This window comes from Engraulis encrasicolus, chromosome 7 (genome assembly GCF_034702125.1).
Source record: "Engraulis encrasicolus isolate BLACKSEA-1 chromosome 7, IST_EnEncr_1.0, whole genome shotgun sequence".
Lineage (NCBI taxonomy): Eukaryota > Metazoa > Chordata > Actinopteri > Clupeiformes > Engraulidae > Engraulis > Engraulis encrasicolus.
Window position 1 is genome coordinate 30,595,321 of NC_085863.1, and position 24,203 is coordinate 30,619,523.

The following is a 24,203-nucleotide window of genomic DNA, read 5'->3' on the forward strand; positions in this document are numbered from 1 at the left end:
AACATAGTGACACCGAGGGAGGCTCGTGCTAGTTCACTATAATAAAGGGACATCACGAGGCGCGGTACAGGAAAAAGGCGTCAAATTAGCTGTAGCACGGAGAAAAAAAGGGGGAAACAAATACACCTAATTTCTGCCACTGGAAAACTAGGAGCATTTTGAATTTACACCAGAAGAAACTGATAAAGGAGGGAGAATACGCCTAAGGCTGTCCATCCAACCATTCAGATACACATTCTCGTTGGACTTCCATATACAAATAAAACCCACTGAAGATGTGAGTACTGACACTATTTTCTTTTCCTTTTTTTAATGAAACCGAACAGGTGTTTTGCCTGTTATGCCGCTACCTGCTCTATTTTCTTATTCATTACACTTCGTGGATCAAACTGAAAATGTGCTCACATGTCGACATCTCTATAAGACTATTAACCATGAAGTCCTTGACGAATAATAAAGATAGTTGTTTATTTTGTCAGCATTTACATGCGCTTACTGTCATTTCTGAAAGCCATATTCTAAATGTATTTCGTCAAATGACGGCGGGGGTGGCTATAAATAGACTACATATTGCATTTCTATAGGTCATCTGGCCTACAATATTGAGTTTCGTGTGTGTAGCCTAAACCATCTATATGCAATACAACCTGTGCATTATACAAGTTATAATGTCAACAGGACAAGGGAACATTTAAACTAATAATAATAATAACAATAGACATATTTTTCCATAACGCACGAAATGGACTGGGAGCGCACGCTTCCACCGGATTGGACTGGTTTACTGTCACTCCTTCTGTCTTTCTCTCATTTTGAGATTAGCTGTATTCTTTCTATAGGCGAAATGTGACTTGGAAATTACCAATAAATAACCAGGTGGGTCGCAGTGAGCGAGAGAGACCCGTTTTTAACCATGGGGACAACGCACCCACTATTTGGCCCTTGAAAGGCTAACACGCCTTATTGAAGTGCAACATTTCTGTCCTCCGAGGAAAGGTTGTCCTACAATGTTGTTGCGATACGAGACCTGGTAGCCTAGCCTATTTATCCTTGTACATCCATCTTGATACGCGATATTCCCAACCAACTGTGGGGGTGGGGGGTATCTGGCGGTCATATTTGTCTCCATCGTGTTTAAGCTAGGAATACAGTAGCATCAGCTGTTAAGTTGTCCCCTCTATTTCACTCACGGTCAACAACAAAAACATCTGCCATTTATTGTGAACCGTTAAGGCAGGTAAATTGGCAGCCTGGTAGCTCGCAATAGGCGCAGGTGTCTCCGAGATAAAATGGCCGTGTTTGTCTTTTCTCTGCCGTTTAAATTTAAGAACTACACTATTTCACATCTGCTTACTACATAGGTTACTGCCACGCAAAGATTGTAGCGAAATCGAATAACCTCGGGGAAAATGCAAGTGAATTTGGAAACGTAGTGTCTTTCACATACCAAATTGTTGGTTGAACTAGTCTATGGTGAAACAGACTATCAGGTAGCCTGCCTGTCCATTCGTGTCAGTCAATGAGTATCAGACAATTACTGTCGTGTTATTTAACAAAATTGTCGAAATTAATGTCACGACTATTTGACAGCGGGGAGTGACAAACACCGCGCGACATCCTCGCTCGCTCGCGCGCATCTAGTTCGTGCATGTTCTTGGGGGTGGTGTCTTGTAAATACCCTGCAACGATTTGACCGCAAAAAATACACGAATTAACATGTAATTGACAGCGTAGGCTATTATTAACGACGACGACCTCTTAGTATTCTCTCTGTTCGTCGTCATCTGGATAAGTGTGATGTGTATAACACCTCTCCATTCCCCTATCCAATCTGTTGGTCCTCCGGCGTCGCCATCATGCTCAGGGGTAGAGGTTGTTGTCACGTCTCTCCCATTAACCGTCAGAAGCTCAATGACACCACTCATGAATCTATATTTGTACACATTTTGAGACGTGAGCCATATTTTTAGACAAAAAAAGATGTACTAGGAGGATGGTATTGTTTTCCTTTCATTGACACACCATATATTGTAAGCCTGGTTTATGTTCTGATACAGATACAATAGGTCCTAATAGGCCCCATGATAGGCCTCGCCCTTAGTTCACAGTCAAAGATGGTCTTGTTTTATTTCTGACAGGTAGCAACAAGTGTAACCAGAATTACTGATTGCAGTGCATATATGGGTTGACATTCAATGCTGAAGTGTTGGTGGTTAAGGGTAATTGTTGTGTGTTCCCTGGACATGTATGTCAGTTTTATTTGCACATTTACTTGTGTCTTTAAGTTGTGAAATGTATAATAATTGTTTGAGTTTACAATAGCACGGCTAAATGCCTCATTGCATGGAGTCAGCTAGACAGTTATCCACCATTAGTCTACAGTCCAACAGGCGGCATCTGTTTGCCTCCGAGTCTGCTCGTGGTTGGACCAATGTAGTAAGTTAGAGGCTTAATAGGCTTACACCGTTTGCAAACGATACCATATCACTATCACACTTACACTAATGCCGCTTATGTCAAAGCAGGCCATTTACGGGCCTTGCAGCCGGCCCGGCATACAACTAACTAAGCTTGGCCTACATTTTCATGCAAGGCTCAATCTTTGTATCCCACACCTCATTACAGAAAGACAATCTGGTAGAGCTAGTGTGCATTTGTGACTAGGCCCAGCCTCTGTCATATGGACCCTTGGTCTCAAATGTGACCTTTTAGAAGGAGTGTTGTCTTCTTTTTTCAGTTGTCCCCACCACAGTGCATGCCCTTAGGCCTAAGATATATAAAGCTCAAAAAATCACCACACAATTCTTGCATAGAACATGCTATAAAAGTGGAACCGTTTCTTATTGTCATCATATACGTTCGGCACAATGTATGACTGCTCACTGAAATTGCACTATAAAAGTGCCCCATTTCTTAGAGGGTTTTCAAACACATGCAGGCCTAAGTTTCATAAATATCCCTTTCCTATGGGTCGACTACCATGCTCACCTCACCTTGTCTCATGTAGATATTGAGCCAAATACAGAATTCACTGTATGGGCAACAGCTCCTCAGAGAGATAAGGAATGATAGACCAGCCTATGCACCTAAAGGGGCTAACTCATGATTCTGTTGAACATGACTGTTGAGTGTGGCTGAAATGTTGTGATGATGTATAGGAATGACAAATAGCTTATAGCTTAAATAGCTATAGCTTATAGCTTATAGCTATAGCGTGTGCTATGCGCCCAAGAGAAGGAATGCCCTCCCCATCGAGATCCGATCAGCCAGCTCCCCCTACAAACTATGAATCAAGTGAAAAGGGAGTTTTTCTTTACCCCTGATGCCACCAGGGCCCCAAATTCAGTGTGACTATCTATGACTTATGCTTGACCCAGCCACTATGGACCTTACGCCTCTAAGAATCCTGGTCCCAACCTACGTGGACCTTATGACTCTACAATCTCTATCTTCTTCCTCTGCCTTCTTGCTGTTTCTGCCTCTCCTCTCTACCTCTCCTTTTAAATCCATCTCTAATAATGATGTTTTTTTCCCATTTGTTAAGCACTTTGAGTTGCATGCCTTGTATCATACAGTGCTATACAAATACTATTATTATTATTAGCAGTTTTCTGTTGCTGTGGTGAACTTCCACTTATTGCCTATTAACCAGCCCTTAAACAGTATTGATAATTGTAGACACTGTTGGTCATGTAAATCCGTGATGTTGTGGTATTTGTGCAGAATGGAGAAGTATTTGTTGGATCAGAAGTGTTTTTCAGATCCCCAAGGCCTAGAAACATGTGCCACACACAGTGCCAGTTTAGGCTATCCCTGCTATGTGATATCTGATATATTGTGAAAAAGAAATGGAAAATAAATTGTTCACAAACATAAATCAGATGTTAGATCTTAGTCAAACGCCTTGCAAGTAACATCAATGTTAATGTTTGTCTGTGAAAGGAAGCCTCGATGGTCTATATATGTATAAAAAGCATACTGCTGTTGAGCTCTTACTTGGTCGTGGTTAATTGGAGATGGCCTGTGGGCACCAGTGATAGAGGACGGATGCACGTTGAAAAGATGTGCATTAGTGTTTGCTGCTCAGACAAAGACTCAATGCTCCCTCTTTGTCCACTGTGGCTTTCATGTTTTGTGTAGGGCCTTGTGTGCCGTCGTCGATGTGAAAAGCGAAAGCAACGGACGGATCACGGTTGTGTCTCGTCCTGCCTTCTGCTGCTCTGTCAAAGTCGGTTGATGTAACTTAACAAGCAACGATACATTACATTCATTTGGTATCTGCTGCAACCTGTGATTTGTCATTGTTCAGAAGCTCATGCCTGTCACTAACTCCACTTTGTCTTAGCAGGAATCTCTGCAAATGTACTAACTATTCAGACTCGTATCTGCCTCGTATTTACAACTCTGGGAAGTGTTAACACGAATGTTGCTGTCAAGTCAATACACATGATGTTGCTGTCAGTATACAAATATTGCTGTCAACTTCATTGAGTAAGATAAAGTAGGCTACACTAAATAATTCGCAAAACCTCTTTTTTTTACCCCTGTGACCCCATTAAGCCATTATCATCTAAGCACAGAGAGCAGAGAAAGCAGATGTTGTTGTTAGGCTAATGCACTTGAGCAGCGGCGGCCTATTTTTGCCGATCTCGCGACAGAGAGCAGCACATATCACATCAAAACATCACTGCTCTTGGCCCTCCAAGGCGCCTGCCTGCCTGGCCCGGCCTCCTGTCCTTGGCTTGGCGTGGTTGTCCTTGCCGTGACATGATCTGACCTAACTCTCTCCCCTCTCCCCGCTCCCCACCCCACTACCCTCCCCACTTCCTACCATTTCCTTTGATTCTCTTCTTGTCCTCCACCTCCTGCTCCTCCTCCTCTCTCTCTCTCTCTCTCTCTCTCTCTCTCTCTCTCTCTCTCTCTCTCTCTCTCTCTCCCCACTCCCACCACCTTCTACCCCCTTCTACTTCTCCGTTTCCCACCCACCCCTCTTGCTTCTCCCCCACCCCACTCCCTATTACTCTCCTTGCTTCTCCTCTTGCCCCCACCCCTGGTCCTTGACCCCCATCCCTCTTGCTTCTCTTCTTGCCCCACTCCCATTACTTCTCATCTTGCCTCCCCACTCCTCTTACTCCCTCCAACTGCTCCACATCACCCCCACCGTCTCTCTCTCCCCTTCTCTCTCTCCCTCATTCCACCTCCTCTACTGTCTCTTGTCTCCCCCAGGTCTGCCCCAGCAGCTGGCGCCCCCGCGGACGGAGGACCCCAGGCCCCTCCCAACACCACCAGCAACCGCCGCCTGCAGCAGACACAGGCTCAGGTCGATGAGGTGAGTAGCTGGCTCTGGGTGGCTGACTGACGGACTAAGGAGCATCTACACTAGGCTGTTGAACATGGGTGGGGAACGTATGGCCCGGGGGCCGTTTACGGTTAAATGTTATGCCGTTTCACACAAGCTATGACACGTTTTGTACAATCTTAGAAATTACAATTGCAATACAATTAAGTAATGTTTTCAGAGGACCTAGCGAAGGTGGGGTATTTTGTAAAGGTGGCCGCCTTCAATATTGGTGGATGACTGACTTACTAAGGAACATCTACAGTAGGCTATAGAAAAAGCAGTATATCCTCCGCACCTCTCTATCTAACATCTTGGATCTTCAACGGGTCAGTACAGTAGGCTGTAGAACATGGGTGGGGAACCTAGGGCCCGGGGGCCGCTCACGGTTTTGTAAAGCATTATTAGAACTTACATTTGCAATACAATTAAGTTATATTTTCAGGGGACCTAGTGAAGGTGGGATATGTTGTATAGGTGGCCGCCTTCAATATTGGTGGATGATTGACTTACTAAGGAATATCTACAGTAGGCTGTAGAATAAGCAGTATATCCTCTGCATCTCTCCACCTCACTTGGGGGCAGCCGTGGCCTAGTGGATAGAGAGTTGGTCTTTAAATCTGTGCGTTCCAGGTTTGAATCCCCCCAGACCTCTCACTACATCTCCCTCCATGGCTGCGCAAGGCACCTAATCCCACATTGCTCCAGGGACTGTAACCAATACCCTGACAAATAATAACTGTAAGTCGCTTTGAATAAAATGAAAGCGTCAGCTAAATGTAATGTAATGTGATCATGGATCTTCAACGGGAAGGAAATAGTTCAACTACAGGAAGGAAGGAACATCTACAGTAAGCTGTAGCAAGGGGGAGCCTATGGCCCGGGGGCCGCTGATGGCCCATGAGGCTGTCTTATTCTCCCCCCGATATAATTGTAACGTTATGACGTTTCACATGAGATATGACAAGTTTTGTAAAGCAATGTTAGATCTTATATTTGCAATACAATTAAGTTATATTTTCAGGGGACCTTGTGAAGGTGGGGTATTTTGTAAAGGTGGCCGCCTTCAATATTGGCCTAAAACACATGGCGAAATCCTGGTTTGTGTTCATAGTACGGCCCTTGAAGGACTTTATAAAATTTGAAATGGCCCTTCGAATGACAAAGGTTCCTCACCCCTTCTGTAGAAAAAGCAGTATATCCTCCGTACTTCTGTATCTCACAACTTTGTTTGTCAATAGAAGTACTTAGTTTACGGTAAGTAATGAAGGAGGATCGCTGGAGCGACAAGGATTTGGATGTTTAAATTATGCCTTTTATGAAAGGCGCGAGATTAATGTTTCACCATGTGGTGAAGACGTGTCGAAAGTCTTGCACCTTTCTACATAAAATTATTACACATCCCATGTCTGAATTGCTCAGGCGATCCTCCTCCAGTGCTTGAACATCTATAGCCCCTTTTCGACTAGCCCTGTTAGAACGGGGCTGCGCACTGCTGGGGCGTGGTTTCGTTTTCTTTTTGCATTTACTCCACCCATACACACCCATCATCAGCTCAAACAGGGCTCAAACAGGGGCGATTATAGAATCGCGAAAGACGTGGTTCGAGGCGTGCGGAGCTTAGTTCCACTAGGCTACATGTTGCCTGTGTTAGGATTTACCGGCATGTGCAAACACCTATCCCCACCCACGCACTTTAAAAATCAACATCGCTTTTCTGTCGGCAGTTTTTACAGTAGACAGAGAAAATTTGCTCAAGCAATTATCATGTTCTTTAAAGTAGCCTAACTCCAGTCCTCCTTGGCCAAGGAGTTATATTATTAGCCTATTAGGCTATTATTTTAAAATCACGCTATTTCCAAAGCTCCACGCCTCCTCCTTGTGAGAAGTCGGTTTTTTTTTTTTACCACCATGCAAAATAGGGCACACTAAAGTAGCCCTTTTCATTGCACATATCTTCATATACGAACCTGCAGAGGGATGGCGAATTTGCTGTTATCAAATTAAATGTAAAAATGAAAATTTCGAATGAAAAAGACAACTGTGGTTTATTCGAGGGAACAAAGAACACAGCCATGACAAAAAAGATTTCCTCTCTATCCGGCTGGAGAACAACGCCAATTGTTTACTTGAAGTGGCGACCGCTTAAAGTTAAATAACTTTCGATTTAAAGAACATAAACATGTGCCGTAAAAACCTGTAAAAAGCTAAGAATCTCAGCTTTTGAACAAACCCTAACACATGTCTGTAGGTCTAGGTTAAGGTGATCGCTGGCTGTTCGGGAAAAAATGACGAGATAAAAAAAATGGTTGGAAAGCGCTATTTTTTCGCTTGAAACAGCGGCCGCTTAAAGTTATGTAACTTTGGATTGAAAGAACATAAAAACGTTCCGTGAAAACCTGTAAAAAGCTAAGAATCTCAGCTTTCGAACAAGCCCTAACACATGTCTGTAGGTCTAGGTTAAGGAGATCGCTGTCTGTTCGAAAACAAAATGACGAGGTAAAAAAAAATGGTTGGAAAGCGCTATTTTTTCACTTGAAACAGCGGCCGCTTAAAGTTATATAACTTTGGATTGAAAGAACATAAAAACGTTCCGTAAAAACCTGTGAAAAGCTAAGATTCGCAGCTTTTGAACAAGCCTTAACACATGTCTATGGGTCTAAGAGAAGGAGATCGCTGGTTATATTTAGTCCTATATAGGTCCTATTGTTTAGATTAGGGCTTAGATTCACCATGGCGTGAAAACACGGTGTTGTCGCGGCTAGTTGCAGCAGCTGATCATACGGCCCAGTTCTAGTCCCTGTTGTATGGAAATGCGTGCGAGACAGCACCATCGACCCCCCGTCAAGTTTCATGAATATTTATAAAGCCCGCACCGGAACGCGGAACCCAATGGAAAAGAGACTTATGTAGACTGTGTTGGAAAGGTTTGTCTATCACTGCGCAGTCCCTTGCATACGGCTGTGCCTGTGACACGCACTGGTTTGTACCCATCACAGCACTCTATATTAACCCATTTTAGCCCTTTCTGGGAAAAGGTGCCCCTCTCACATAAAAACAATGAGTTGCATTTAAACCGTAGGACCCTCATTTTGCATTAGAAAGTGTTCATTCAGCTCTAACATACCCACTTTTTAAATTAAAAACTCAAATCTCAAGAACCTGAATGCAGCGTATATGTCGCTCCAGGCTACAATGGGTTAAAAGTAAATGACATCTCAGGTTTGCCTGTCTCTACACTCTCAACATGACAACCAATGAAACAAGGCTTCATTCTCTAGTAATCTCATCTTCAATCCACATGCAGTGTTTCTGTGCGAGGTATAGTCCAATAGTCCAGTAGAAAGGAACTAGCACATCACTGATACAGAGGCAAAATTTAAGAATTTAAATGCATGAAGAAAAGAAACGAAAGAAAGTGCTAAGTGCTACCCAGTGCCATGCAAAATGTTTTCTGTCCTTCAGATCATCATCAGTGCCAAACTCTATGAAGGATATTGTGATGAATGTGATAGTAACAGTGATTCCCAACTAGGGGCACAGTATATGTACCACAAATACACTGCAGGGGCAGTGGTGTAGTCTACTTTTTCATGGTGGGTATACTGTATTTTTGACCATTTTCTGAAGAGGGTATACTGTATATATTTGTACTATTCTAAATAATGGATAAATCAATTTTAAATGGGTATACTGAAATCACTGAAATTTTGAAGTGCGTATACTCCGTATACCTGCGTTCTACGTAGACTACACCACTGTGCAGGGGGCACTTGGAAACATGTAGGTTAATAATAACAAATGCTTGGGGGACTGGGTACCCAAAAAGGCTTAACAGAGCTGCGTAAGTCAGAAAAGGTTTGCTTTAACACACAGGCCTACTTCAAATCACCTGATTGTAGTAGAGTAGACTAGACTACTTTTATTAATCCCGAAGGAAAATAAGATGTCTGACATCTTACATAGAAACAGGACATAGACAAAGACCTGACACACATTATTGCACATTGCAGTTAACATATAGCAAAATCTAAGAGTATACACACATTAACACACACGCACACACACACACACACACACACACACACACACACACACACACACACACACACACACACACACACACACACAAAGCAGTGTGTTTAATAATGCAACTAGGTTGAAGCATAGTAGTGATGGCATCATTACCTGGATTTACTGTATAGTATAAAAGTAGCTTCTCAAAACTGCAAACCACAAAAGGTTGTGCAGAAAAGCAAACATTCCAGCAATACATAGCTCTACACTCATCAGTCCCCAAAGGCCACGAGGTCTATTTATTTTCCCAATAATCGCTTTAACCTGCCAATGTCATCCCCCCTCTTTTACATTACATTACATTACTTAGCTGATGCTTTTAGCCCAAGCGACTTACAGTTTTTCACAGGGTATTGTAATTGGTTACAGTCCCTGGAGCAATATGGGCTTAGGTGCCTTGCTCAAGGGCACTTCAGCCATGGATGGAGGAGTAGGGACTGAGAGGTAAGGGTGGGATTCAAACCTGCAACCCTCTGATCTTAAGACCACAACCCTAACCATTAGGCCACCCCCACTCTTCCTCTTCCTCCACCTCCTCCTCTTCATCTCCATCTTCCTCATCCTCCTCCTCATCCACGTCCTCCTCCTCTTCGTCCTCCTCTTCATCCTCCTCTTCCTCTTCCTCCTCTTCGCAGGTGGTGGACATCATGCGTGTGAACGTGGATAAGGTGCTGGAGAGGGACCAGAAGCTCTCGGAGCTGGACGACCGTGCGGACGCCCTACAGGCCGGGGCCTCGCAGTTCGAGACCAGCGCTGCCAAGCTCAAGAACAAGTACTGGTGGAAGAATGCCAAGGTACGGGGAGAGGGAATTGAAATTAAATTTCAATTCCAATTTATTAATAGTGACCATGTACTTAAATGTTGCCATTCCATGCTTTGTAGCCGAGTTAACCTCAGGCTACTTTACATCTGCAGTCCTTTAAAGGACATAAAATATAAAAACATATGAACATGCACATATACAGTTTATAAATGCAGTAGACATGAGTGTCACCCCACACACACAGCATATGGTAAATGGTAAACTTAGTATGGAATGGTAAAAAATAGTTGTATGTGGAGGAGAGGTGTATGTGTACAGTCTGGCTAATGATATTATGCAACCATGTTTTTTGGCGATAACTGGAAAAATACCAATTTTAAGTGGGAAAATGTAAATAACGAGTGGATAAGGATATTATGCAGGTTTGCTGTTTTGGAAGTTTTTACCCTTTTATCAATACATATAGAGGAGATTCAATAAGGAGATTCAATAAAAAAATGTAAGTGTAGTATTCCTTTAATGATTACCCTTTAAGGTCAGCCCATAACCATCTTCCTTGCATCTTAAATATACCCTCAATTGACTAAAAAACCTTCACTGGTCTTGAATGCTTAAAACCATGTTAATTATCCCTTTGTGGATATGAATCGCTTTCTCTTGAAGCGTGTGGGGGGTAAAAGGATGTGCTGAACCTTGTACAGTTAGATGGAACATTATCGAACATGGACATTGAAAGTTATTCTTCAAGGTGTTTGATTTCCTGTTGAACCAGACCCTGAAATCCACCTGCAAGAATCCACCAGCAAGAATTATGTGAAATTCTTGCAGGTGGATTTCATGGTCTGGTTCAGCACATCCTTTTTACCCCCGACACGCTTCAAGAGAAAGCGATTCCTATCCACAAAGAGATAATTAACATGGTTTTAAGCATTCAAGACCAGTGAAGGTTTTTGAGTCAATTGAGCTTATATTTAAGATGCAAGGAAGATGGTTATGGGCTCATATTAAAGGGTAAACATTAAAGGAATACTACACATAGATATTTTTTTATTGAATCTCCTCTATATGTACTGATAAAAGGGTAAAAACTTCCAAAACAGCAAACCTGCCTAATTATCCTTACATTTTTCCACTTAAAATTGGCAATATTAATCGTAGCTTGTAAAAATTCGGTAAGTAATTGTATGTTCATGCTTGGATGTCACCATAAAAAGTAGAAAGCAACAGCACCAATATTTTTCCAGTTATCGCCAAAACACATGGTTGCATAATATCATTAGCCAGACTGTATATGTTTGGGGATGTATGTGGATATTTATATGTATATGTAAATGTACCTACAGGTAGGGGTGGAAGATATGACGATATTATATCGTGAATCGCGATACTGAGTAAAAGATCGTCTCGAATCTGCCAAAGTGGAGAAATCGTATAGATCGTCTTGCAGTGAGGATGTTTATTATCAGTATCAGAGTGACATTTTCTCACTTGTGTTGTTGTCTTCACTTTATTCTTTACATTATTGTATTCCAATTGTACACTTTATGAGAGTATCATCAGTGTGTTAACATTTTATTGACTGCAAATTACAAATTGCAAGTAGGCCTATATTAAAGTTGTTTTTTGTTGTTTTTATTTTTTGGATGGAAGATCGTGATAAAAAATCGAAATCGTGATTTCATGTTAAAAAATCGTGATACAACATTTTGCCATATCGCCCAGTGGGGGGCGACGCCCACCCCTACCTACAGGTACCCTATGTACTTGTATATGAGATGCGAGTCACAAAAGACCTGACTGATGCTGAACCTGATGAAATTGACCTGTCTGATGTGAGAACAAATATCCCTATGGGACAATAAAGACTCGCATCTAATCTAATCTATTACAGGCAGGGCACATGGGAGGCATTGCTGTCTTTGGAGTGGAAAGATTTGTGTTATATCTGTCTTGTTGCTTCTGCTCCTGATTGATTTGTGTGATTGTACACACTCTGTAGGTAGAGTAGAGAGTAGAGTGCTTTATTGTCACGTAGATACAGTGAGATGTTGTTTGGAAGCAACCCACAGATGCCCACAAAAGTAAAGATAATATTAGCAGTATAACTAATAACATTATTTCTGTAGTTTATGTAGGCTGCATGTAAGTATGTGTATATGAATGTTAGCAGGGCTCTAAATTAACACCCGCCAAACACGGGTGAAACTTCATTTTGGCTAGTAGAAAAAATTACCTACCCGCCAATTTGGCTAGTAGCGCCCGAGTAGGCTACAGTAAATCATGCGAGCGGTAAACCGCTGCTTGTATGACGAATGTTACGACGGCAAGATTTCCTACATTACCAATGAACACTGTCATGACGTAGCCTCCCACCGTGGGCTTTCCGAAGCAGCGGCAAGTCCATGTTGTTGCGCGCGCCAGGACTGAAAACATTTCAGACGACCAGCCTGTCAGCTACACACAGCTCACACTATTCTGACAGGCAGCTCTCATCCTCTGCTCTTGTTGCTTTCGCTCCACCACTGCAACTTTTTTAACGTCACTATTAGGCCTACTGTTACTAGGCCTATTACTAGCATTCACCGACACAGAACCTTCTGTGAGGGCCTGACCGAAGAGTTTCAATAAAAGGACTAACGGATTATGCCTATTTCTGTGTTGTATGTTTTGTGCGGGTGATGAGAATGTGGCGGCGGTTAGAGCAAGGTTCTGTGTTGATTCCTAGTAGTAACAGTAATAGTAGTGACGTTAGAAAAAGGAGTGGTTATGGAACAAAATTGCGACAACGGCAGAGGACGAGAGCTGACTGTCACAGTAGTGTGAGCGTAGCTGTCAGTTGTCTTCTGAAATGTTCTAAATCCTGGCGCAACTAAGTTGGAAAGCCCACGCCATCAGAAAGAAGGGCAGACTTTGCATGGCCGTGCGAGTACGTGGAGAAAAAAAAAACATTAACAAAAAAACTTACCAACGGCGACGCTATGGAAGTAACAAAGGAAGCAAACATTTCCGTGATATTTGCTCTTTGTTAAACATAGCGTAGGCATCTTGTCATTTTGTTGCGCATGATAGAGAGGAGCTCCTGGAGGAAATTAAAGCGATGGTTCGGAGTAGAATCACCCTAATGCCATTTGAACCGTGACACCCATCCACCTTTACACCCGAAGTGTTTTCTGCCGCAGGCTTACATCAACAGAGTTGCCGTGTTATTCGATGTTTATTCCGGATAGCTTGACTCAAGCGCATATGGATCCTGGGCACCGTCTCCAAACTTTCCCCACAAAAATAACATGTCATGACACCAAACTTCTACAGTATAACAAATGTGGTTTGTACTCACAAAAAGATGAATTTGAAACTTTGTACATAGTCCAGGAGTTTATTAGTAACAACACACGAGACGATTAGCTTTTCTGCTGCTAAACATCCGTCAACGTCACTTCCTCCAGCTGGGACTGTCCACAGCATGGCATAATATTGCCGGAAGCGATTGCCGACACATAGCCAGATAGCTAAGGACTGGACCATTTTTTGCTGCCATTAAAATACACAAGAATGGAAGAATACACTGCCAGCATGGAACGTGAGGATGACTCTCGCGATTTTGAAGGAAATCCATATTTATTCGAACCCGAATATACGGACGAGAAACTGGCTGAGATGGATAGAGTCCCAGCTGGAGGAAGTGACGTCGACGGATGTTTAGCAGCAGAAAAGCTAATCGTCTCGTGTGTTGTTACTAATAAACTCCTGGACTATGTACAAAGTTTCAAATTCATCTTTTTGTGAGTACAAACCACATTTGTTATACTGTAGAAGTTTGGTGTCATGACATGTTATTTTTGTGGGGAAAGTTTGGAGACGGTGCCCACTGCCCAGGATCCATATGCGCTTGAGTCAAGCTATCCGGAATAAACATCGAATAACACGGCAACTCTGTTGATGTAAGCCTGCGGCAGAAAACACTTCGGGTGTAAAGGTGGATGGGTGTCACGGTTCAAATGGCATTAGGGTGATTCTACTCCGAACCATCGCTTTAAGGTGTCTAGCAGCATACTGTAGACTAAATAAACACACAATAGGCACACAAGACATCATACCCATTATTGCACAATGTGTGTGTGTGTGTGTGTGTGTGTGTGTGTGTGTGTGTGTGTGTGTGTGTGTGTGTGTGTGTGTGTGCTTGTGTGTTTGTGTGTTGTCCTCTCCTCCTCTCTCCTCTCCTTTTAATCTCATCTCTTCTCCTTCCTTTGGGTGTGAGGATGTGAGGTTTTGTAGTGCTTGGCTGTGTGTTTGGTTACTGTATGTTAAAAGGTCTATTATGTGTGTGGCTTGTGTGAAGTGATTCACTGTTTTCAGAGGAATGGAATAAAAACTAATGAAATGGATATAGGACTAAGTAATGAAAGTAAAAATAAAGTAGAAGTAAAAAAATAAATAGTGAAAAAGTATATACAGTATAATATGCTTACCGGTATTATGTATAGTAGCCTAGGCTATATAGGCCTATCTGTGTTGTGGAAATAGTTGAATAAAATAACCATAATTTAAAAAACCTTATTATTTTGCCAAGATTTAAAAAAAAAAAAAAAATGGCTTGTTGAACTTGTGTTTGGCTGGTAAGAAAAAATGTCTACTAGCCAAATTGGCTGGTGGTGGAAAAAGTTAATTTAGAGCCCTGAATGTTAGTCATGACAAGTCATAATGTCAGGAAAATGCCTCATCTCTGCATCCTCAGCAGGGTCTACAATAAAGGCTCTTGATGCACGGATATCTAGTATTACTGGACTTCATAGTTCTCATCATAGTGCCTCATCATTTCCAGACATTCAGCTACAGTCCAAAGATTAGTTGAAATGATTGGCTGATAAGGATCAGAACACATAATGGTGTTAAAGCTTGCGCTTATTTGAAAAAAGTAATAAGGCATGTTCATTCTTTCACTGTACTTGTTACAATGACAAGTAAAAAATATATTGTATATTCTATATATAATGTAAATATTGTAATAATGCCAACTTGATTAAATCGGCACTCTTTAACCCTTTTTAGCCTAAAGCACTTGTTAAATTACCTGCTAAATGCCTAAGCCCTTTTTGAGGAAAGGTGGCCTCAGCCTATAAAAACCTGCATATCTGAGCCTCCGAACCAAAATAAAGACATGGAGTCAGTTGCATTTAAAAGCTAAGACCCTCCTCTTGCATTGCAATGTGTTCATACAGCTCTAACATACCCACATTTTTATTTTTAAAAAATCTCAAATCTCATGAGCCTGAATGCTGCTGTCAGAACAGTACTTGGAAACTCAGAAGCAGACAAGGACAAAAATTGGCAATCAAAGTGAGATTTATTTCAGGGGAAGAGTTGGTGGGGTGAAGCCAAAAACAATGTTCAGGATAGGTAGAGTTCAGGGCACCAGTGGGCAAAAAATGAAAGTCTTCACAAAAACAAAAGCGTTCACGTGGTAAAAGGTCAAAAAACACAGGAAGGTCACGGTAGCAAAATGCTCCAAAAAAATCCACAAACCAAAAATAGGCACAAGTGGCAAAACTCCAAAACAGTCAGAACCGTTCAAAATCAAAATTGCAAAGTTCACGTGGCAAAAACTCCAGAACAGTCAAAATGGTTCAAAATCAAGATGCGAGGCACATATGGCAAAAACTCAGAGCTCAGTTCCAAGACAGTAGTCCAATGCAAAGCACATGTGCCAAAAATCCAAAAGTTCAGAAAAAAATATTCTCAAAAGCACAGTCAAAAAAACTCACGTGGCAATGGATCAAGATCAGGGCATGACAAGAACATTTCACATCCAGACAGAAAACAAACAAACTTGCAATGAGCAGAGTCCCAGGGGGCCATTCCATCAACGGCGGTAACCCCAAATCCGAGCTCAAGTCGGTAAACTACGCTATTTTTAGACAGAGATCCGTTCCATCAGTCTTGCTAACCTGAAACTCAGCTGAGTTGCCATGGTAATTTATGCTCCAAGTCAAACCTGGTAGCTCCCAGGTTTAACATCAGGCTAAATAAATCAGTGTTTCAAAGAATTTCAACCTGCAGGAAACTGTCACCACCGGACCATTCCGCATTGTCCCGCCAGCATTTTGCGAGATCAAAGCGAACCAGTCTCCCTATTAAAACAGTGCATGGGGTGGTAATGCCTGTTAAAACTCCAATAATTACCATTGTCTTTCATTTCGGGGGATTCGGGGGGAGGCACATTTTTAGAAAACGTTTATTGTCTTCATAATAAGATAAGTTCAAGCAATTCTTTTTACAGAGAAGATGGTGTAGATGGCACAGTGGGTAGGTGCGCTGCATAATATGTGAGCGCGCCGGTTTCAAATCTGGCAACTGGCTACATGTTGTAGGCTGATAATGAAATCTTCACAAATATAGGCTACATTTGCCTATTCTCTCATTTGATGTCTCTTTAAGTGACTGGCTTCATTCTCAACCAAGCAATACGCCAATGTAGACATTTACACTTTACAAAGACGCCGACGTTTGGTTTTTGCATTGCAATGATTCAGCAAATGCTCTCTGCCTTAGCCTACGTGTTACCTATGCTTTGTTTCATCCTAAAACAAATTCTTCTGAAAGATAAAATAAAACACTCCAGCTGATGAAAGCATTTATACTTTTACTCTGTGAGATGACACTCTCTGATAAATGCATTAACGTCATTGCGCAGCTGATCTTCACTGATGGAACGGCTTCTGCCTCAAGTTTAAGCTGCCGTTTGTTGCAACTCGGCTTTTGCACGTAAGCGCCGCCGAATTCGGCGCCAATGATGGAATGGTCCCCAGGTCAGGATTTAAAGCCGAGGGTGATTAGGAGAGTTGACACAGGTGACGCTGAAACCAGGCTGGTGATAGGCTGTTGGAAGAGTGGTGGAAGTTCAGCGCCTAGGCCACCAGAGGGCATGGTCACAAGGAAACCATGGAGTGGAAAGTGCAGGGCTACCACTGCGTACAGTCAGGACCGGAGCGTGACAGCTGTGTCTATGACGCTCCTGGCACCTAGGTCAATTCAGTGTATACGCAGTATCCAGCATCAATGAGTTGACTCATATTATCTGTGCTCTGGCTGTAGGAAGCCAAAATCAGATAGTGGCAGTTGGCGCCCAAATGGTTGACCATTCAGAAGATCAGGTTATAATACACTATGACTTAGCAGCAGTTGTGTAAGCCTTACTCATTCGGACCTCGATGGGCATCTGTAGTATTTGATTCCATTTCCCAGGTTTTCCCCAATTTGTCATGTCTGTGGGAACCCAAGATCCTCCTGACTTGCTAATTTTAAACATATTTCCAACCTCTCTGTTTTGTTTCCTTCCAGATGATGATCATTCTGGGCGTGATAGGTGTCATCGTCCTCATTGTCATCATTGGTAAGGATGAAAATTAATCTGCCGCTACATTCTTATTAACGGCTGCACTCATCTAGGTCTTGCTTAAATACTTTTTCCTGTATTGGGAAAGATGTCAAATTTACAGTATGTGAAAAATAAAATATTATAATATACATTTGTATTGTATTGTAAAAAAGTATTGCGTAAATTTGTTATAAAATGTATATTAAGTATTGTATTTTCAATGGCCATGCTGCAAGCTGTTACCGTTCACATTGTATTAATATGAATGTTGCCTCCACACTGTTTGACCAGCTCTGCCTGTGGGAAGGCTTTCCCATCATGCTTTGTAATAACTGCCAGTGTTGACAGTCACCAGTCAACACCGTATGCATTGCTGAATAGAATGTTTGACTTTGATAGAAGCCGCTAACGGAAAGAGACACATGGGTTTCATTCTGTGTAGAGAGGGCTGTGACATATGTGATATTAAAGTGTGTTTATCAATTTGTTTTTAATACATGTTTGTCTGTTATGCTGTCACTTAAAGCCGCTCTCTCTAGTTTGGCTGCACAAAATCTACGCATTCATTTAAAAAAAATGCTGTTGAACTACCCTCGTGGTGTGAATGTTTTCATCCCAGAGTACCAACAATGAATACAAATGACAATATGTCTCACGTGAAGCCCATTTTTCCAACAAGTTGTTTTTTCACATGACGCTCGTTTCTACTCCGCAAGCAAAAGGTTACACTTTTGACTAATTTAAGCATCAGCCAACTTGGGACAGTAATTAATTAACCTTTTAATTTTACCTTGTATTCCCTTAACAGTCTACTTTAGCTCCTAAGAAGGGCACTTCCTACCCCAGCCTGCACTCGAGACCTCCCACTTTCCAGAAGATTCTATGCGAAGAGAGAGAGAGATGAGGATACAATGACTACTACCAGTACCACTACTACGACTACCAATGTCTACCAACGACAAAAAAATTGCAAGTAATCTCCCTTCCCAGCCCCAGCCCCGCCCACAACTACACGCCAGCCGACGAATCAAGAAATGGCGGCCCCCCTACCTGGCCCCCTGACCCCCAACGCCTCCACTGCCTCACTATCGGACCTTCGTCAATCTTCGTCAGTCCAGTCCAGTGAGCGTGTGGCAATGTACCCTCTGTAAATATATAACTTGCTTTTCTTATATATTGTTCATAACTTCAACTTCAGTAGCTCTGGTTGATATGCCAATGTGGCGACAATGAGGTGTGGAACGAAGTGACAGGGAAAAAAAATTGGAAATTGACCCTGGCGATAATTGCTGTACACCAGATGTGATATACATATACATATATATATATAGATATATATTGTTCTTTGTAGAGTTTTATTCTGATATGATGGTTTTTTTGTAGGTTGTGTGTGTATACTGTATGCGCGTGTGTGGGTGGGTGTGCATTTGTATTTTTTAATTTTTGTATTAATTTACTTTATGCTTCTAACTGGAAACTACTGCCTATTGGTCTAAGTGTGTATAACTTGCACGTTCTCTTTTCTTTTCTGTCTTTTCGTTGTAACTTGCTGGATATACGTGTGTCATTGCACATAGGGAGTAGCTTACCTTGTTGACGGAAGTTCAGCATTCAGCTATCACATGTCTTTTCGCTACTCTCGCTCTCTTGCCATGCCTGGTAGCTCACGCGTTCTTATCAACCATCCTTTTGGTTTGCATTTCTTTCTTTCTTCCTTTCATTCTTCCTTTCTTTTATTCTTTCTTTCTTTATTTCTTTCATCAAAGCTATGCTCTTAATCTTCCTCTTTTGAACTGCCATACTAGAGCTGGACCAATGTCTGTAGACTTGATTTTTTTAAAGGTCTTTAGTGTCTTATCTCTTAAACATTCCTTCATAGCAGTATAGTAATATGCTGTCTATATTGCATAAACTTACACACAGTATGTGTGTCTATCTTTTTAAAAAATGAACTAAAGTAAACCTAAATACCAGACTGCGAAAGTTGTAAAAGCCAGGAGCAAAGATGGTTGCAGCAAAAAAATATATGTATACTGTATAAGTATATACGTATAAACCAAGACAATTGGTTCATGTTGCTGTATTATTTGCAGACCTTTATCTACGCTCTCATAATGTAGCACAACTGGGAGTTGACATTATGAACACTGTCTGTGTGTATAACGCTGCATCATTACCATTGCTGTAGTGCCCTGTTCGATTCTAAAGAACACTTACGCGATTGCGAGAGAAAGGGCAATTCTCAAATGAGTTGCGGTATGAGTATAATCTGTTCAGCTGGGCTATACTAAGTCGATGCTATCGTATAAACTTGCTAAATGCCAGCAGACGTCCATTTTTGTACGTTTTATTATGTTCGTTCGGGGAGGGTTGTGGTTGGTTTAAAAAAGGGTTAAAAAAACAACACTCAAGCACCTCGTTTTTGACAGCGCTTTCTGACTGGTTTCATTCAGTGACTATGTATGTCCAGACTGAGAAAGAACCTTGTTGCGACAGTGTCATCTGGCCTGCGCAGGCTTCTATCTAGGATCTCATCCTCACTGTCTTATTGCTTATTCAAGCAGGTAACTAAACCAGGCAGACAGACCAAAACAAAACAAATACGCCTGGTGGTGTGCTTCAGCTAGAGGGGACAATCCCTACACGGCTTCCAATTGGTCCTCTTGATGTCTGCTTCCCTGTTGCTGTCCAATAAGGATGCACAACCATACACTGTAAAGCACACTTTTATTACAGCTACTGCCGCTCTTACTGTACTATACAAGCCTGTTGCTACTGCCGTGGTTCTTTCTCTGTTTCTCCTTTTTGTATTATTCTCGCTAGATACTGCCTTTTTTTCTTTCTTTCTTTTTTTATGAATTCCTCATAGACAGATTATATTTGTATATTAAATATATTTTTGTGCGTTGAAGAAGCAGACAGGCCGGGGGGACGGCTTCATTCAGGACTCATCACTGCCCCTTGTGGCCCCTCGTGGCGCTGCATGGGCAAACACCACTGTGCCCCTCTCCTGTCTGTCTTCTGTTGTGTGTCTTTTCAGTCAGTTAAAGCGCTGTAGACTCTATACACTGCCAAGCAACTATAGGGAGATCTGATCTTCTGTTTAGTTTTACTCTGCCTGTCTTAACTGTTTCATTTGCTGTTGTTGCTCTCGATGCTGTTGATTTTTTATTTTTTTTATTTTGGTGCCCTTACCGGTTTGCTCTTAGTGGTTTGCTCTCGCTCTCTAGCTATCTCGTACTCACACACACATACTTTCCCAATCGCACCCAATCGAGCCCCTTTTTCCCCAGACCCATTTCCATCGCTAATGTCCTACTCTGTCTGCCAGGTGTGAGCCAATAGGGAGGTGTGACAAGACAAGAGCTCTCTACTTGATAAACGATCAGGGGGGTATTCCAAGAACATGGTTAAGTGATAAACCTTGCTAGGTTAACTTACATGAAGTGGCCAATCTGCTAATAGGTAGCACACATGTGTCGTTTAGTTAAGAAAACAAGGACGCTAGTCTCTTAAATTACTAGATGGTTTACGACTACCTGAAGGTTAACTTAACCTGATTTACTACTTAGCCAGGTTCTTGGCATACTTCTCTGGAATTAAGACTCAGTCAGGCAGCCCTCTCATTCATGAGAAGATCCCGATGAATGACAGGAGTTAGTCAATGGGGGGAAGCCATATTGTCGTTTGCTCTGAATGGAGATGTGTTCTTGCTTAGCATGGCCAGTGTTTTATTATTCTATCGTCTGGTGTGCCCTCGTACGTGCACTGTACGCGTGTGTTGGTCAGTCTGTGTCTGTTTGTGCATTTGTTTGTTTGTTTGTTTGTGTTGTAAGTGAATCGCTGGCCCCTTTGCAGCAGAATATCCCTGGTTTATCCCCCACACAGATTAGATCGCTTAGAGGTGAGGTGAGGTGCGGGCAAGCTGTTTCAGATCCACTGGCTAAAGGGACTGAGGAGAGTGTGAGAGCTCAGTGGGATGCGACAGGGGAGAGAGGCTATAGGCATTTTTCAGGTGTGCGTAGGTAGGCCTGTATTGTATTTCACAGGAAATGGGGCTTTTCTTTTAGTGTTGGTTGAGGACCTCCCATTGGCTGATACAATGCAGACAGAGTGGGCCGGCATGCCTGAGGGAGGGAACGTGTTGGAACAACTTAGCTGATCTCAGTGCAGCACGTTTCCCTGGAAGTCGACAAGACAAGTCACACAAGTCATCCTTTAACTCATCAAATGGAACTCTTTTCTCCAGAGACGGCCTTACAACATTTATTTCCTCATCAATCCAACCAATCCTTTCTCATACCTAATCACAAACCCCTAAAAAAAGTAGAGCAAAACGAACTTAAAGAAATCATTTTTTACCAAAGACCGTTATTTTTGTCTTGCTTATGCTGCCAAACTGCCAATGAAGATAAATTGATTGAAAGGCACACACACACATTTGTCCCTAAACGTGACGAGAGAAGACGAAACATGTAGCTCATGTTGTAAGGAGCTCACCCCTATTGCCCCAAGACCCGTAAGTCACTTGTGATTACTACAGGTGGTAGGCAGTAGGAGCGCAGAGAGGCGTGTGAGTTTGTCCGAAATAATTAAGAAAAAAAGAGAAAACAAACAAAATTCACTTCAGAGTCCCCTCAATCTCCCCCTCTCTGAAGAGTATCTTCCCTTCTGGGTCTGATGCACTCAACTGTAATAGCACAACTCTTACTTACTTTTTGTCTGTTTCTGTATTGCTGATAAGAAAACAAAATATGGGTGAAAAGCTTCTGAAGTGTAGCTGTTAGAAAATACTGTTTTAAGAAAAAAATAACAAAAAAAAATCTACCGTATCTTGTGTGGTGTTGTGGTGTGGGGTTGTATCTTTGGGGGAAAGGGGGTCCTATGTTATCTGGTAGGAAAAGTAAAAAGTACAAACATGTTCCAAGTGTAACTGGAGATTTAAAGCCAGTTCCATGAAATAAGCCACGTTTAAAAAAATCCCTGTAAACTGGACAAGCAAAAAAAGACAAAGAGTTAAAAACAAAAGGGAAAAAAAACAATAGAACATCAACATCCACAGTCCAGGGCCTGGTGACGCGAGGGAAGGGAGTAGTAATACAAGACCATTTTATTGGGGGTAGGACTTCAAGATAATGGACAAATCATTTTAGGCATATTTACAGAGTGCTCAACAAATTCATAAAGGTCATAAAAAGAAGACTAATTTAAAAAAAACTTTATGTAAGTGTATTTTTATTTATTTATTATTTATGTATTCCTTTTTGTGGGGATTGGCTGGTTACAGTACATCTTTTGATGTATAGTTTTTTTTCTCTTCTCTTTTCCTTTTATTAAAGTTTTAAAAGGGTGAGGGTGTTTGTTGATTAAGGGGTAATTATGCCATATGCCAACTTGTAAGACCTTCTCTAAGTCTTCAGCTTTAGGAGGGACCCTAAGAAGACGCTAGAGCATCTTTAGGGTTTGGCTGTGCTTTCACTATAATAATATTCGTGTGAAGGACTATTGTATTTGGGATTAAGAAGCCATGGTGTAAACCATGCTGCTATTTATTTTTAAAGTGGAAGTCAACTATCGTGTCAAGAGAGTCGCAGCGTGGCACAAGTTTTGCTTGTGCTGGGAGAAGGGGAGGTGGAGGGCTTATCTTGAAAGGGAAATCTAGAAAGAGACAGTGTAATAAACAAAAACTAAAAGCAAAGCCCATGTACTCAACGGTCAATGTGTCCGAACATTCTGGAGTGTTGTCCCTATCACATTGTTACTGTCTTTATATTTTTCAGTGAGAGATTTTTTTGTTTGTTTGTTTTGAACAGGTGAATTTGGGTATGATGACGTCAGGAAGATAGTGAAGGATATAGGCTAGTTGTTGATCAGACTCCAGGACAGCGGGAAGGGGAAAGCTCTTCCACGTCCTGCGTATCTTATCATGGACTCTGCAATGTTTAGATTGTGACGGAAAGCATTGATTTGAGAGCCATATTTGGTGTGTTGATGTAACAATGTTAAGATTCTGTTTTTCTTTATTTCAGTTCGGCGGGGGTGGGGGGGGTGCACAGGTACAAAAAGGTTTTCAAGGCCGACATTACGCTTGGTCATCTTGCCTTTCAGGAGGGACAAGGTGGGATGGTCACCTGTAATGTTATCCTGCTTTTCTGTTTATTTACCTAGTAATAACATCTTTACTGTGTCCTCATTTCCTCTGGGGTTGACATAATGGGTTACAATAAGACAGATGACCATTGGCGAACCAGACGTACATAAACCAGTTGTAGAGTAAACCTGTCAATGTCTTATTATATTGATGACCATCATGGGAAATAATATATATATAAGTATATATATTGGAGAATGAATAATTATAATGACCTGTGTTTATTGTTCGGAGTTAGAAAATCCAAATGTGTGTGTGTTTGAAAACAATGACATTAAAAAATAAATTAAATATATGAGGAAAAACAATGTGTTTTTGTGCTGTGTTCAAGACATGCATTACTGTTATAACTGCTTGTTTTTGTTCTTTATCCATGCATTGAAGACGTACACTAAAGCAGTGGCTCTCAACCTATTTTGAATGAACTTCCCCTTGACCTCATCATAGCCTTCCGACATCTCATTCAGCTCATACTAAGCCTGCCTCAGTTCTAAACTA

At 41.8% G+C, this 24,203-nt stretch overlaps 1 protein-coding gene across 1 annotated transcript; it reads left to right on the top strand.

Annotated features, from left to right (window-relative positions):
• The first annotated feature begins 62 nt into the window (after positions 1 to 62).
• On the top strand, positions 63 to 24,004 carry vamp2 (vesicle-associated membrane protein 2). The gene is made up of 5 exons (XM_063203251.1): positions 63 to 277; positions 5,227 to 5,329; positions 10,051 to 10,209; positions 17,518 to 17,569; positions 18,363 to 24,004. Coding segments are annotated over exons 1-5 (333 nt in total). The 5' UTR covers positions 63 to 275; the 3' UTR covers positions 18,380 to 24,004.
• The last annotated feature ends 199 nt before the right edge of the window (positions 24,005 to 24,203 follow it).

Bases quoted from the DNA above. Each gene is read 5' to 3' on its own strand.
- vamp2 (XM_063203251.1), top strand. The intron at 5,330-10,050 runs GTGAGTAGCTGG...TCCTCTTCGCAG, and splicing joins CACAGGCTCAGGTCGATGAG to GTGGTGGACATCATGCGTGT. The intron at 10,210-17,517 runs GTACGGGGAGAG...GTTTCCTTCCAG, and splicing joins ACTGGTGGAAGAATGCCAAG to ATGATGATCATTCTGGGCGT.